This window comes from Myripristis murdjan, chromosome 10, assembly GCF_902150065.1.
Source record: "Myripristis murdjan chromosome 10, fMyrMur1.1, whole genome shotgun sequence".
NCBI classification, from domain to species: domain Eukaryota; kingdom Metazoa; phylum Chordata; class Actinopteri; order Holocentriformes; family Holocentridae; genus Myripristis; species Myripristis murdjan.
The window spans coordinates 20156584-20171335 of NC_043989.1; the positions used below are offsets into that span (position 1 = coordinate 20156584).

The window sequence follows — 14752 nt, forward strand, 5'->3', positions numbered from 1 at the left end:
GGGCAAGAAATGGTGGTTTCCAAAGGAAGTACCTTTGACCCAATTATTTTGAGGTCAGAGAGAAGAGTCAAATGAGGAAGAAAGAGGGCTGTCCCTCAGCTCCATTGTAAAAGCTGTGTGTGTGTGTGTGTGTGTGCTCCAAGTAGTATAAAGAGGTGTACAAATCAGCTGGCTTCAGTCGGCCCTGGAGATTAACTTATGAGGAATTCTGTTCAAGATCTTTATCAGAAATAAAGCCTGCCTACTCTGGACTCTGCCTGACTCCTGTGGATAATTTTGGAAGACTGCAGCACTCATTTTTCTGAAGCTTTTGGTCCATGTTGTGAGCAGGTGTTTCCTGACCTGATCTGGCTCATCTGGGCAGGGGTGCCACCAGGAATTTTGGGCCCCATGAAAATATATATATATATTTACTCGATGATGGTTTAATAATTTTATATTAGTTTTTACCTATTTTTTGGGGCCCCTGTCAGTCAAGGGCCCTTGGAATTGTCCTAACTTTTCCCCCATATACGGCGCCCCTGCATCTGGGGGAACCTTTGTCACATCAGTAAGTCATGGATGTGGGTCAGTGTCTTTGCTCATGAAGTCCTGCCTCACAAGCCGCCTGTCTTACTGAAACTGGAGATGGGGAAGTTCCCACCTGCCACTGACACTGCAGTCTTTATCTTTATTAAGATATTAAATGTAGCACAAAAACTGAATTGTTATTACAGCATGATAAACATGAAAAGCCTTTATCTATCACATTTAGGTCAAATAGTACAGCAGACAGCAAATTACTGTTTTATTTTTCTTTATTAGTAGTATGTTACTGGTACATGACCATGTTAGATACCATTATCCCAGCACACAAACTTGTTATCCTTTATTACAGTGGAGTATTTAGAATTGGCACAAACAATATACTAATGTTGAATATTCTCTCACAAAAGTCCCTGCATACAATAATACTGATTCCAAACACACAGGAAATTAAATATGCAAAAAGGAATTGAACACAAGTCAAAATGCAGAGTGGTATCTTGGTGACAGCAGAACTGTCAATTATGTGCCATGTTTTCTTCAGTGCAAACCTAAAATAAATTAAAACCAAGCTTAGTCACCTCCTTATTTGCCTTTCAGAGAACCTGCAACCAGCCTGAGCAGCTAACTTAACAGGAAGTGAATGTACAAAATTAAAGCCAGGCTTGGCTGCTGAGGTCTGGGGGATTCTCTATCTTGTGTTTGAGATGTTCTGGTACAGTTAAAATGTCTCAAGTACAAACACTGAGGTGATTTAATTAAAACCACAAAATGAAACCACAATGAAGGCCGAGCCTCCTCCCATTTTATAACATATGATTTGTCAATTCAGATTTAAATAAAAACAAAAACAACAGCGACCAAAAATGATTAAAAAAGAAAGAAAAACTAAGCTTTACAAGAAAATGAATAAGGCAAGCAAGCTCATTTATACAGTCAAGGATACTATTTACATTGTGTTTACATTTTTGTTAAGCATCTTTACCAACGGTTGTGTGGGGTATGTCTCCCCCTACTGGTTCAAACTAGTGTCACACTGCTGACAGCAGCAACGAGTGCAGAAGTGTCTCATGCTTTCAATCACTCATTACAGAGCACTCCAAAAGAAATCACGCCCAATTCAACAGCATGCCCCCAAAAGAACCAAGCCTAAAACAAATGTCCAGTCTGTTTAGAGATACCTACAGCCTAGTTTACCACTCCCTCCAGATCTGAAATGACTGGGTGGGTATTAGCAAATGATTGCTCCCAGTATCTTGATGTGGTTTTGGATCAAGCCATTCGCATATTGCTTTGCTTCTTCCTGGCTTCTACAATCTATGATCTATGAGGCATTGTGTTATGGCATCGCTCAAGTCACAGCTGGGTTAAAAGGACCAACAGAGTGCAAAGCTACTTCATGTCTTTCTAATGTAAAACACAAACAAAATACAAGGTATCATCACTGTAGTGAGAGGAGATTGCATGTTACCCCACGTACACAGAGGCATCTCATCTATGACTATCTACTGAAAAACACTGCTGTCATCACTGACCGACAGCGTTACCTAAAAATCAAGGGGCCGGGCAATGCACAGCTCTGTCATATTCACTGAATATACGTTATGACCAAATCAGCTGGATAGTAGAGACTTAGCAGTTAATAATCATGGATAAATACAACTAGAGAAATGTCTAGATGAAGGATCGCCACGCCAGCTCTAGACAAATCACTTTTGCAGCAGTACGCGACTTGATAGTCACATTTAAGTATGAGATCTATGGAGTCTCCAGAGATGAGACCTAAACTTAGTAGAGCCAGGCTCACTCAGAGGTATGAAGATTTGGTGAAAGGAAGCTACACTTTACCAACCCCTCCCAAATAACCGCAAGTTAACAGTGTAAAAGCCGTGGGGGCTAAACTGCAGTCAAAGGGATCAACAATGCTCCATGTCAATTCTGAGGTAAGTAAACAAACAACCAAAATAAGGAGAGCAGGCTTTTTGAGTTGACGTCATCAGAAATAGTGCTGTATAATAACTAGTACAGTTTTGGACCTGGTGATTGTTGAAGATAGCTAAGGTGTAAAATGAAAAATAAAAATAAAAATAAAAATCTTGTCAGCTCAGAACTAAATGTTTTTGTCAGCCTGCTGCCCCTCTTACTCCTCAGTACAAAAGCAGGGACACCAGCCATGGCATGGGCATACAGCTAAAGCCAAATGCCTTGGTGATATCGTATGTCTTCCAGAAAAGATCATCTCTCCATCTCTGACAGGATCAGATGAGAACCTGCTTACACTGACAGGAAGAGAAAGGAAATGTTTCTCATCCTCTTTTTTTTGTTTTACTAAAATGCTGGAAGAGTAGCTCAAAGGAGACAGCTGAGCCCCAAGTATAAGCCAAGTCTTAGAATAACCAAGAAAACCCCCCATGCAAAAGAATGTCATTCTACCAGTGGTGCATCTTTACCTTTACCATTGCTTATCTCGTCTGTGCCCCATGTTTTAAAAAAAAAAATATTATATATATACTGCTCCTTTAAAAATGGTCCATATAACGTCACACTATGACCAAAGGAATGTGAATACACACACACACTTGAGATTAATATGATGCTGGAAGCTACACACATACTCAGGAGTGGGTTTCACTGGGCTACTATAGGGAGCCAAAAGTCTGGAGAGCACAGGAAAAAGCAAAGTGAAATAGTAAATCACTGCTATACTCTGACTTAAAAAAAAAAAAAAAAAAAAAAAAAAACTTACTGTAAAGTCTGAGATAAGCTCATAGTAAAGACTAAGACAAAGCAAGCAACAATCCAATGAATGTAAAAGAACTGTTAATGTCATGAGGCTGGCCATGTACTGTTAAAACCTAGACCTGCACTTTTCATTAAACACCAGCAAGAGTGGCACAATCTCCTCTCTTTATCTGTGTGTGTCTGTGTGTGTGTGTGTGTGTGGAGACTGGAGATAGACAAGGGGCTGCTGGCTGTGGGAGGAGAGAGTCTAAGCCGGTGGACGTGGACAGCAGGCCTCATGGCGTCTCTGCATTACTAGCCGTGGTCTTTTTCTTTGTCTGCTTCTTCACCGTCTTGGTTTGAGTCTTCCAGACAGAAGAAAAACAGGACAGGAAGGACAAGAAAGCAAAGAGTGATTAAAAGACCTGATGAAACAGCAGAGGGAACAGGAGGAAAGACAACAGTGAACAGTTAAAATGGGGGTGGGTGAGTGTTATGATAGGGTTAACAAATCCTCTATCACAAACCACCTCAGTTGACAGATTCTTTTGAGTCCTGGGGTCTTATGTTTATGTATGTATGTCTTTATTTATTTTCTGTCACAAAGCACCCTTATGATCAAAGTGACAACCACCTGCGGCACACCTATAATCATTAATCATATAATCAATAAATCAGAATATCAAATTGCAAGACTTGTAAAATCTCAAGACTAAACAATTCCAATACATATCGAATTGCCATCCAAGTATTGTGATTGTATCAAATAAAGAGATAAGGATTTCGACACCTTCCTAAAATAACCGCCTAAGTCATTTTTTCAGGTATTTCAGGAGACACAACAAAGATGACTACTGACATACTACGAACAATGTCAGTCAATTATGTAACATAACAGAAATAAATGACTTTGGCATATAACGTATTACAATTGCCTAAGTCAACAAAGGCATGTTCAAAAATTTGCCTATGTTACACTAAACTTCATCACTTACCAATTTAGGATGGGCCCTGGATCATTGAAATAACTTCACTTGCAGAGAAAATCTTCTTGATACCGCTGCCATCTTGAAACACTTAAAATAGCCTAAAATAGCCTAAATAAACGTAACATTTTCTGAGGCAAAATAAAACTGCCTAAGTCACAGTTTTGACATGATTCAGGGGTAGAATGGCATGATCTGTTCAACTGAGGATGCTGGCAATTTTACCAGAGGTGGCCAGCATCAAGAGGAGATGATTTAGGCAAAAAAACTAATTTTTGACAAAATGACTTGGCGATTATTTTAGGAAGGTGTCGATAATATACCAGCCCCGTTAACTACTGTCACTTCCAGGCCTTACTAAAACAGGGTTATATTCATGACTGTAGCCAGATGAGGACACTAAGGTACGGTAATTATTTCATATTTAAAAAAATAATAATAAATAGCCACTGTTTAATGGAATAAATGATCAGGGTTTGAAAACTGTTGTCCAGTACAGCCTCTGTTCACAAAACAATGGTTAGAACATCTGCTTTTTAAATGTAGTCACTTTGCTACTGCAGTAATTACAGAAGCCTACAGGAATAGCAGTTCACCATAATTAGCAAAACCTCCTGGTTTTCACTTCAGTTCTGTTCAGTTCAATTCAAAAGGGGCTTTATTGGCAAAGCAAGTGGGGAATAAAAACAACAAAAAATAAATTGTATCCAGGAGCTCATATTATAGACACTACCACAGACTATCGCTGTAACAAATTGGCCAAAGACAAAAAAAAAAAAGACCCATGTGTAAATCTGTACCATCAGTTTAGAAATCCAAGCCCACATCTTATAAACTGCTCTCGGATTCATAATCCATGCCCACGGATTTGTAGAAGGTTCATTCCAGCACACCATGAGCACGGGGACAACATGTTTTAAGCTTTACAAATACTCCAAAATACAGGCTTTTCTCAATGTCTTGTTTTTGAGGTAGGAAATGTATTAGAATAGAATAGAATAGAATAGAATGTCTTTATTGTCACTCTATTCAGCACATCCATTAAGCCTCAAGCATATAGAGTGTGTTTGGTAAGAAATTTTTAAAAGTTTTTAAAGTAAGCAAAACTAAGTTTCCCATATAGGCACCATTAACCAGAAACAGGCTACCTGTGTTCAGAGTTCAGACTCATCATTCTGACAAAGCTGCACAGTACTTCAGATTTCCAGGCCATTCAAATCTTTCTGCAGGTGGCTTAGTGAATTCTATAGAAATCTATAGTAAATTATGGACTTTGTTAAATGAAACAAAGTAATCATAAATGCAGCAAGGTTTATAAGCATTAAATCTTGTGCCTTATGTATTTTCTGTTTAACAGGAAGTCTACAAAATTAAAATCATGAATTAAAAATGAAATAACACTGTGAATAGCTGGTTTGCACTATTGATTAACTGCATCCTGTTAGCCTGTGGGAATTCTGAGTCAGGTACAGCCCAACAAACCATGCGTGTGTGTACTGGAGCCACATGCAGAGACAGAGACCTACTGAGACTGAGGGTCAGATGTGTTCACACACACACACACACACACGGTACCACAGCATCTCTCCTGAAGGTGCTCCTCATGCATCGACAGTGGTCAGGCACATGGCTAACACACACACAAACCTGAACACCACCAAATGAATCAGCCTTTGTCCCCCACTGCCTGAAGTAATGCATAAGTCTATGTGTGTGTGTGTGTGTGCATGTGTGTGTTGATCGTACCTCTGTCTTGGCAGCGGCAGGTTTCTTGGTTGTCTTGACACTGGCGCTGCGCTTGGCGGCCTTCTCCCCTGCGTCCTCATCAGAATGCTCAGTCCTTGTGTCTGACTGGTCTGAGCTGTGCTGGGATGACGTGTCATCGGGAATGGACATGGCCACCACAGAGCGGGCTGCTGGAATCGGACAAAAAATAGGTTAGCTGGCACTCTGAGTGAGACAATCGACAAGTCCATTTATTTACCACAGAGGGAACTCAGCAGATGTGTCAATTCTCAAAGCCTAGTCACTCAGGTAAGGTTGGCAGCTTGGCAATGAGTGAACTGAAACCAAACCTCCGTGCCTCCTTGCTTCCCTACCAGTGTGATCATTTGCTGATTAAGTATTCAATAGGCAAGAACTTTATTGCAGCCATTATAGGCTGACTAGCCCCTTTACATAATATACTCACTTACTATGTTGCTTTTTATGATATTGCTCATGTACTACTGTAACTTTTCTTGGCGAGACAGCACTGTAGTAGGCCTACTTGCAATTAATAGCATAATTTGGGTATGATTACACTATAATCCAGGGTCTAAATTAATATTTTTTAGTTTGCTTTGATTGCATGCAGTTGAGCTACTGGCAAATCACATACTGTATGGGAGGGGGGGCATAACACTGACTCGCTACACTCTGATGAAGGCTTTGTCCCATAATTAAAAGTGCTACAAGAAAAGCATGCACAGCTTTTCTTCCATTTTCTTTCTTCGCATTCAGCCATGGCAGGGCGGCCCATCAACCAAACAACGCTCAGGTCAGTGTAAACACTAAGGGAGAATCTTAACTGATATGTTTTAAGCATGGTTTCCATTTACATGAGGGGAACATTTCCATCATCTTTTCATTGCTTCTTAGCAGTGTCCACCCAGTCAGTCAGAGGGTTTAACTTTACCCCTGGTGTTGCACTCCTTCACTTGTGCCTCTTTCGGTCTGTTTTGTTCAGGATGCACATTGCATTAGAGTCTTTCTTGGCATAATCTGACCTGTCCCACTTTGCTCTTTTCATTTATTGTTGTATTCTTTTTCCTCCACGTTTCTCCCCTTCTCTCTCTCACTCTGTATTCAGTTCACAGTTTGTCAGGCCCACACAGCCAGTCGACCACAAGTGTAACATCAGACACAAAGAGTGATCTTTCCAAGCCTCTCCTCCCACTGGAATCACATGCTTTCTCCTGCCCCTCCCGCCCCCCAACCCTCGCTTACTCCCCAGACCGAGTTTCCTCCCTGGCATCTTGCAGTGCTTTAAATCACATGACTCCACCCAGCCCACCAAGCCCCAGCCCTGCTCTGATAAGAGCTAAGCAGACAAAAGGACGTCCACTGACTGGCACTCCCGCCAAATCAGCAAACAGGACAAAACACTGTTTGGCTGAGTTCACTCTGTGTGAATTTTCAGTGCAAGTGTCTAAATCGGATAGCTGTGGTTACTTATGTGCGTTTCTGAGGAGCATCGGTTGTGTTTATTTGTGAGTGTGTGCATTTGGGCAGGCTGTGTGTGTTTCTGTGCTCATGTATATGCAAGTGACTGGGATGCGTGTGCTGTGTGGTCTTACACTGCCGTGTAGCGGTGCTCTTGGCTCGGGGCAGAGTACTGGCCCCTGAGCTCATGTCGTCCATGGGGTCCCGTCTCATGCGGGTGTCCGAGGAGCGCAGAGCAAGCTCGTCCTCGGCGTTGATCAGAGTCAGGTCCTGCATGCTGAAACTACGCAGCTTGTCTGACAGCACACCCTGCCCCTGGGCATCGAAGCAAAAACTAACATTTACTGTGGGTACACTTAACAGCAAAAATGTAGAGCACCTGTTCCTGCATCACATCCATAGCCCAAATTCCGAAAAATATACAAAAAAGTGCTGATAACATAGAGATAATATAAAAATGAAATCAAAGTCCATTTCTGCAAATTACATACATGATTATGTGGAGTGCAGCACTTCAAAACAATTAGAAAACAGCAGATTCATATTAAATTAAAACAAGTAGAAACAAGAAGGCATGACAAGATTCAAAGGGTAGAGGGTTTAAAAAAAAATCAAAACTGAAATAAAAAGGTTATATAAAAGTTTTAAAAAGTAGTTTAAAATATGACACTGATTCTAGTTGCCTATGGTCTTCTGGCATGTTCAAAGCCACAAAACCCTGGAAAACTTGGTCACTTTTGGTCTTAAACTTGAGCTGGAGAAAGGCCAAAAGGGGCCTGAGGATCTGAGACTTAACACAGGCTCACAGGAGGAGTTTAAAGGGCTGCAATACAGCTTGAGGCAGAATTAAAAAGGACAAAAATCCAGCCTAAAACACGCTGACACTTTAAAATTGGGGATTATTGATGTAGACTGCATTTCTGGTGCCATTGTGCTGTTAAGGGTGTTTTTTTAAACCAGTCTATAGGTATTTTTTCCCAACTGGTAAACCGGCCAAATGTGATGCACATAGAGAGCAGCTAAAATGGAACAGAGAAGCCCTTGTTGTTTTTTTAGGAGCTGACATTGAAACATGACTGCTAAATGTTGCTGTTGTAGATCAATGAATTGTTGTTTTGCTATTAGAGTTGTACCGAGAATCTCTCCCTGTGCATCAGTTAGTCGATAACTTCTTTATTAATTTTACATCAAACAAAACAGCAACAGAAACACAATATAAATGGCCAATTCTTGCATTTTTAAACATTTATTTAAACTGTGTTTTACTCTGGATTTTCCTTTTATTTATTTTCTAAATGTAATCACAAAAATCAAGACCAATAGATAACCAGTGAAGGCACAGTAGAGGTGATCTGCTTTCGTGTGTATCAGTTAAAATCCTGCTGCATTATGTACAAGCTGAAGGTGTGAGAGGTGTAGGACTCATGCCACAGTAATGAAGGTTACAGCGCCCAAACATGAGAAGGCAAAAACAACATGACTTTGTCAACATTACAAATGCAGACAAAAACAAACAAATACATAAAAATAATAACAACAACCACCACCACCTTGGGTGATTCTCAGCTACAGCATGCAGGGCTGCAACAGTCTCTTCACCTGTTCACTAAATCCTGACTCAGCGTCACACATTCCTCCCAGATAATGAGGGGAACAATGTCAACAGAGGCCGTGGCTCACCTTGGTGGCTGCAGTGACAGCAGCGTTAGCAGCCAGGTTGAGACCCCTCTTCCCAAACCTCATCATGGTCTCGTAACTCCTGTCTTTGGCCTGTGTTATGTACTCATCTATCTCCTGTAGGAGGACAACAGAGAACACAGTGAAAACAGGAATGAAGCAGTAAGGAGAAATTTTAGGAAAGACAGAATAGAATATTTCCATATGGATATGAAAGCCTAGGCTTGGGCGATACAAAATCAAATATCATGATATCTTTCGCCAATTACCTTAATATGAATATTGTGATAATATTACAGGGTTGACTACTGGTGCTTTCTTAAGATATTAACACACCAGAGATTTTTGATAAACAGTCATTAGCAATGTGGATATGATGATCACGCAGGTAAAGACAAATAAAAAACAGCCTCATAAATTCAGAAAATTGCATCCTTTTACTTTAAGGCAGTCTTTAAATCAAGTAAAAAAGCACAGTATTATATCCAAAATCCCAGACAATATCTAGTTTTGTATCATGTTATTGATGTATTATGAATATATCGCCCAGCCCTATGCAGACAGGTTGGCAGATATGTGGCTGGCTGACTGACTGCAAGGCTTTTGGTTGGGTACCTTCTCTTTGTTGGACAAAGTGGGGTGAACAAACTTGCGGTAGAGAACGCTGGAGCCCTTAGTGTATGGGGACAGGAGCCAGATGACAAAGGCAATCTTCAGCTCAAAGTAAAAAGGAAACCTGAGTGATAAAACACAGAAAGCGCGAAAGGGTGAAAGAGCAAAGATGTAGGAAGTGTTGTGAGGAAGATGTAGAACATCTTAGCAATATAAAAACACTGAATAATTATGTTACAGTGAAAATAAGACACTGAACCAAGAGTTTATTGTACTAAAAAATATGAACACTAGCCCCTAGACACACACATGAATGTGTCTATTGATATTATGTAAGGTCTTATTTTACAAAAGCCTAACTGCGATAGGGAAACACTGTACTGTGTTGGGCATGAGATTTCTAGGGTCATGACCATCAGCAGCTGACTCACCATGATAAAAGCAGGTCTGTGACTGTCTCCGCCGTGGTGAACAATGCAAACACTATCCAGTACATCATCCACTTCACCTGGACACACACACACACACACACACACACACGCACACACAAGGAGAGTGAATACATATTACCTATAAAAAGCTACTCCAGTGTACACATGCATCAGCACGTGTGGCACATGTACACACAGACATGCCAAGCCATAAATGCAACATATGTTTCAGCCCTTTCAGATGACATTAGTACGCATGGTTGAGCTCCAGGAGACAAAGGAAAATGCGGGATCTGATAAAGCGAATGACTGTCATAAAGTAAGCAATTAGCAACCACCTCAATCTAGTTTCTTCAAAAGGAAAATAAGTGCACGTCACAGATAGGATGGAAATACAATATAAATAAATCGGCCATATTGGAATATAAAATATTAAAAAAAAAAAAAAAAAAAAAACAGGCCACAGGCACTGTATAAACAAATAATGTTGAATCATTTTGCTCATTAGAAAAAGAGACAAATAAGAGGGATTGGGCATGAAAAAAAAAACAGTTCTAAAAATGGCATCCTCTTCCTACTTCCCTCATTCGCCGTTTTAGTGGCCGTCTGCCGAAGTAGTTATTGAGAGGGGGTTGCTATGGTAACCGGCCGGGAGGAGACTGTTCTCCAGCGCACAGCTAGGCAGAGGGCCAGAGTGCTGACAGCTCCTCCTCCTCCTCCTGCACCCCTACTCTTACTCATCCCTTGCTCTTTTCTCCCCGGCAGCGATGAGGTAAGCAGGGAGGACCCCGTTTAAATGAAAAAACACTCTCTCAGCTGAAGGCACGATGGGAGTCTGCTCTTCTGTATTCTGGTTCCCAATAGCAACAAGGGTCATGCATCCTCAAAACATTGCAACTTTGTCCTTTCTGTTATTTCAAATGGGAATTACACTGGTACCGTGGGATTGGGTATCTTTATTCTGACAGCTGCTATGGATATTAAACTAGAATGATTGACATTCCTTTTCCTGATAAGATCAAGTGTGTGTAATTAATGAACTCATGACATTTCAGGCTAAGACATTTAAATGAAGATCAAAATGCACCCACATGTAACAATGCACATTTAAAGCTTTTAAAAACACAGGCCATAATATGTGGACACTGGGCCTGCAATGGCTGACAGGGGCCTCAGTATCTCAAAATATAAGAGACACAATATGGGTCAAAAATCAGTCTGTGGTGATTTGATAACCAGGATCATACTCACATATTCTTTCACATTCTTCGTTTTAACAGCCTTGTATGAGGAGTATGCTGGATAGAGCGTCCCAAAGGCAAGGCTGTAGACGAGGGAAAAAGACCTGGGTCAGAGCTATAAAGAACAAGACCTCTGGCTGTTTAAATTTACCTGCACCAACTTGTTCACATACATTTTTTTTCCACTAAGGAGCAGGTTAGGCATCTTTTGTCACGGCTGATGCTTTCCCTAAATAAACAAGTGGTTTTACATATTGTGGGCCCTTTTTACTCGAGTGACATCAGTCTTCAGCAGGTTTTGATGAGAGTGAGCATGCCACATTAGTGAGTGGCCTGTCAAAACACACTGTCCTGATAATGCGCTCAAAGAAAACAAAAAAAAGAAATATAATGGAAAGAGCAGAGCTGGGAAGGATGCAGTCAGATAAAGTGGAAAAAATAACACAAAAGACTGCCAGGGTGGGTCACCACTTGCTGGTCCACGTGCAAATGGAGACGCCATGCACACAGAGCTGTGTTTTAGTGTGCATTTGTCCCCATCCTGTGCCACTGTGGGATTTGTGCTGACGTTGACAGGATGCTGAATGCTGAGTGAGGGCCAAGTGGGGAGGACAGCGCCTGCTAACTTAGAGTTCAGTAATGCCACTGTGACAGGAAGTCACCAGTGTGCCTGTGCGTTCAGATTTTTTGAAGCTCTAACTGATGGCTTAGCGTTTTAAATCTACACTACATCTTGGGCTTCATAGGTTTTAGGCCTGCATTCCACACCATGTAAGTGAAATTCTCCCCTGCTTTCTGTTTGTTCTTATGAGCCTGGGCACACACCCTCTTTTTTTTCCCCTGGGAATTTAACTAGGCCCTCCATCCCACTATGCGTCTGTGCTGCTCAGTCATGTGTGCAGCGCCGCTTAGATCAGCCCAGCAGTGAGCAGAGGCTGTCTGATGCTCATGGCAGGCCTCTGGGGAAGCAGGCTCCAACAACAGACGCCCTCTGTCCCTTTGTGTCCCAATCTCGGGTTCATTTCCCTGTGCTGCTTTCCAAGACACGCTGTGCTTAATTGTGGCCATTCAAAGTTTCACTGAAGTGACTCTGCTCATCCACAGGTACTGATTTAGGAATTAGGGCGGAGATAAAGTAAACTCCTCAGTTTAGGACAAAATCTGTGTGCTGAGTAATATTTGTACAAATCTGTCATCCAACTGCCCATTCACAAAGAACAGTTTTAACTTGAAAAGAGGTGAGGAGAATGCTGCCTATAGCTTGAGCAAAGATTCAAGATGACAATTGATTTATATGTTGTTTAATATTCAGAATGCATGATACCAATACTGGTATCTGTAGTCCTGGGCTAAAATGGAATGTTACCAGACTTTTTGCCTAAAACTAATATCCAATACAGAATGCCCTGCATAAGTGCCAAAAATAAAAGCAAGCTGTCTTGATTTTCTCCATTTTGGCACACAGAAATCTGTATTGCTCAAATGGTAGGAAAAGGATTTTATTTAAATTATTTTGTCTAATAATCCCAAATTAATTGTCCAATTCTACACTCTACAGTCAAAGCAATGGACCAGAGTGGTACTCAGTACCAGTTGATAGTGTGAGTTTCACACTCAGTATCCGCACTGAAAAAATGATACTGGTGCAATCCCTAAGCATAATTTTATACAAATTATTTTGTCCAGTAATCCCAATGCCTACTGTTGGTCAGATCTTTATAATAATTGGATTGTTATTCGGTCAATACTGTGCTCAGTATCTGCACCGGCAATAAAAAAAAAAAACTGGTACTGTTGCATCCTTATCTAAGATGTGCAATATCTCATGTTACAGATCCAGTCACATTGTCCTCCACAGACGCATGGCTACCTGAGGTGCACTGAGGCAAAAGAGCCAGCCGGAAGCCACTAATGTAGTAACAGTTCGCTGCCAATGTGATCTTCCTCTTATGTAATCCTGGCAGAATATGCACATTATTTACAGGGATGAAACATCAATAACAACTCTGCACCTGGGCCTTACAAAGAGACCATGTCTGTGTAAACAGAAGGATTAAAGCTACCAGGCCTTGGTTCAGTCCACTCTCAATTAGTTTGGCGGCATCACTACTAGACAGATAAATCAGGTAGTAAGACCACACAATAGTCTCCCAAGTGATAAGACCTCCTACAGTCACTTGGCACAGACCAACAACAAAAAGGCAGTAGGCTATCTTGAAGAGTGTCTTAAGGAAACTGCATACGGGAACACAGGATGATGACAGCTGCTGGCTTTAGTTGAGTCATCCACACTGTGGGGCTGTGCACAGGTGGAAGCCAAGGCCTGGGCTGCTCATCACAGCAATGAATTTCCAATACTGAGACTGTCAACTCAGTCTACCACTCACTGTAATGAAAATATGCATTTTATTCACACATACCTAGCAAAAGCCTCTGGCATAGGCCTAACCGTGAGTGGATGGATAAACGGATGCTTGGCTGGATGAATGGATGGATACACCAACAACCCTGACAGGAGTTGCTGGGCTAATTGGCCATCAAGTTTTGATAACATATGGCGTTAAATGCTCACTGCAGACACCAAAAAATAAGGCTGTAGCGTTTTAAACAGCCGTGACAGCCAGTTTTGGTGTCAGCTAACCTGCTTGCAGCGAGGTTGGCATATTAATTAGGTTTCAGTTGACAGTAGCAAGCTAATTCTTTCCCTGCTACCACATCTCTGTCTGTCTGTCAGGTGGCTAGTCAACAAGCTAACAGTGGCTAGTAAGCGCTGGATACAGACCGCCTTGTATATGACTGTAAAAAACACAATAACAGGGCGATGGACGACGCAGTTTGTTTCAGCTATCTGCTGTCCTGTTTTCTTTACATGTATATTTAACCAGTCAGAGACGGGGCGGCAGTGCATGCAGCCTAGCTAGTCGGCGTGTTAACGGTAACGGTTGGCTCCGCATCACACAGCTGATGAATGGAGGAGCCGCTGTTTGGCTAACGATAAAAAAAACAATCCGTACTCACACAACTATCCTTGAAATAATCCAGGATACCATCTTGATATGCTGCGGTTAGCTCCCCCCGCTTCTCGGATAATCTAGCTGGTTAGCTAACGGGCTAGGTACCCCCCATTCCCTCCGCAGCACGGGTTGTTGTGATGTGGTGAGCGGGGGAGCTGGCCGTCCTGTCTGCTCCTCTCAGGTAAGCAGCTGAGCTTCTGCTGCAGTGGCTCCGGGCTGCTCTCCGCCACTGCTGGACAACCTTTTTCCTCTTAAAGGGCCAGACCGAGCTACATTAGTGAATTGTGTCACGTTGGGTCCACAAAATCTGCCTCTCATTGCTCCTCCCATCCAGAGTGGCC

At 41.7% G+C, this 14752-nt stretch overlaps 1 protein-coding gene across 2 annotated transcripts; it reads right to left on the reverse strand.

The window, feature by feature from the left end:
• Positions 1 to 779: 779 nt before the first annotated feature.
• reep2 (receptor accessory protein 2) lies at positions 780 to 14703 on the reverse strand. Of its 2 annotated transcripts, none has more exons than XM_030062142.1 (8): positions 14416 to 14703; positions 11408 to 11480; positions 10157 to 10233; positions 9729 to 9849; positions 9117 to 9230; positions 7571 to 7751; positions 5979 to 6145; positions 780 to 3611 (listed from the first exon to the last, which is right to left on the reverse strand). In XM_030062142.1, the coding sequence occupies exons 1-8, from the start codon at positions 14445 to 14447 to the stop codon at positions 3543 to 3545; spliced, it is 834 nt and encodes a 277-aa protein (XP_029918002.1). In that variant the 5' UTR covers positions 14448 to 14703; the 3' UTR covers positions 780 to 3542. The 2 variants fall into 2 exon arrangements, with proteins under 2 accessions (XP_029918002.1, XP_029918001.1); XM_030062141.1 differs by having other exon boundaries at positions 5979 to 6148.
• Positions 14704 to 14752: the final 49 nt, after the last annotated feature.

What these genes read in the sequence shown, in the direction of transcription:
- reep2 (XM_030062141.1), bottom strand. Translation starts at nt 14,447, where the DNA reads ATGGTATCCTGGATTATTTCAAGGATAGTTGT. An exon ending in ACAGACCTGCTTTTATCATG is followed by an intron (nt 9,850 to 10,156) that starts GTGAGTCAGCTG and finishes TTTATCACTCAG; the next exon opens with GTTTCCTTTTTACTTTGAGC. An exon ending in CTGCCGCTGCCAAGACAGAG is followed by an intron (nt 3,612 to 5,978) that starts GTACGATCAACA and finishes TCTGTCTGGAAG; the next exon opens with ACTCAAACCAAGACGGTGAA.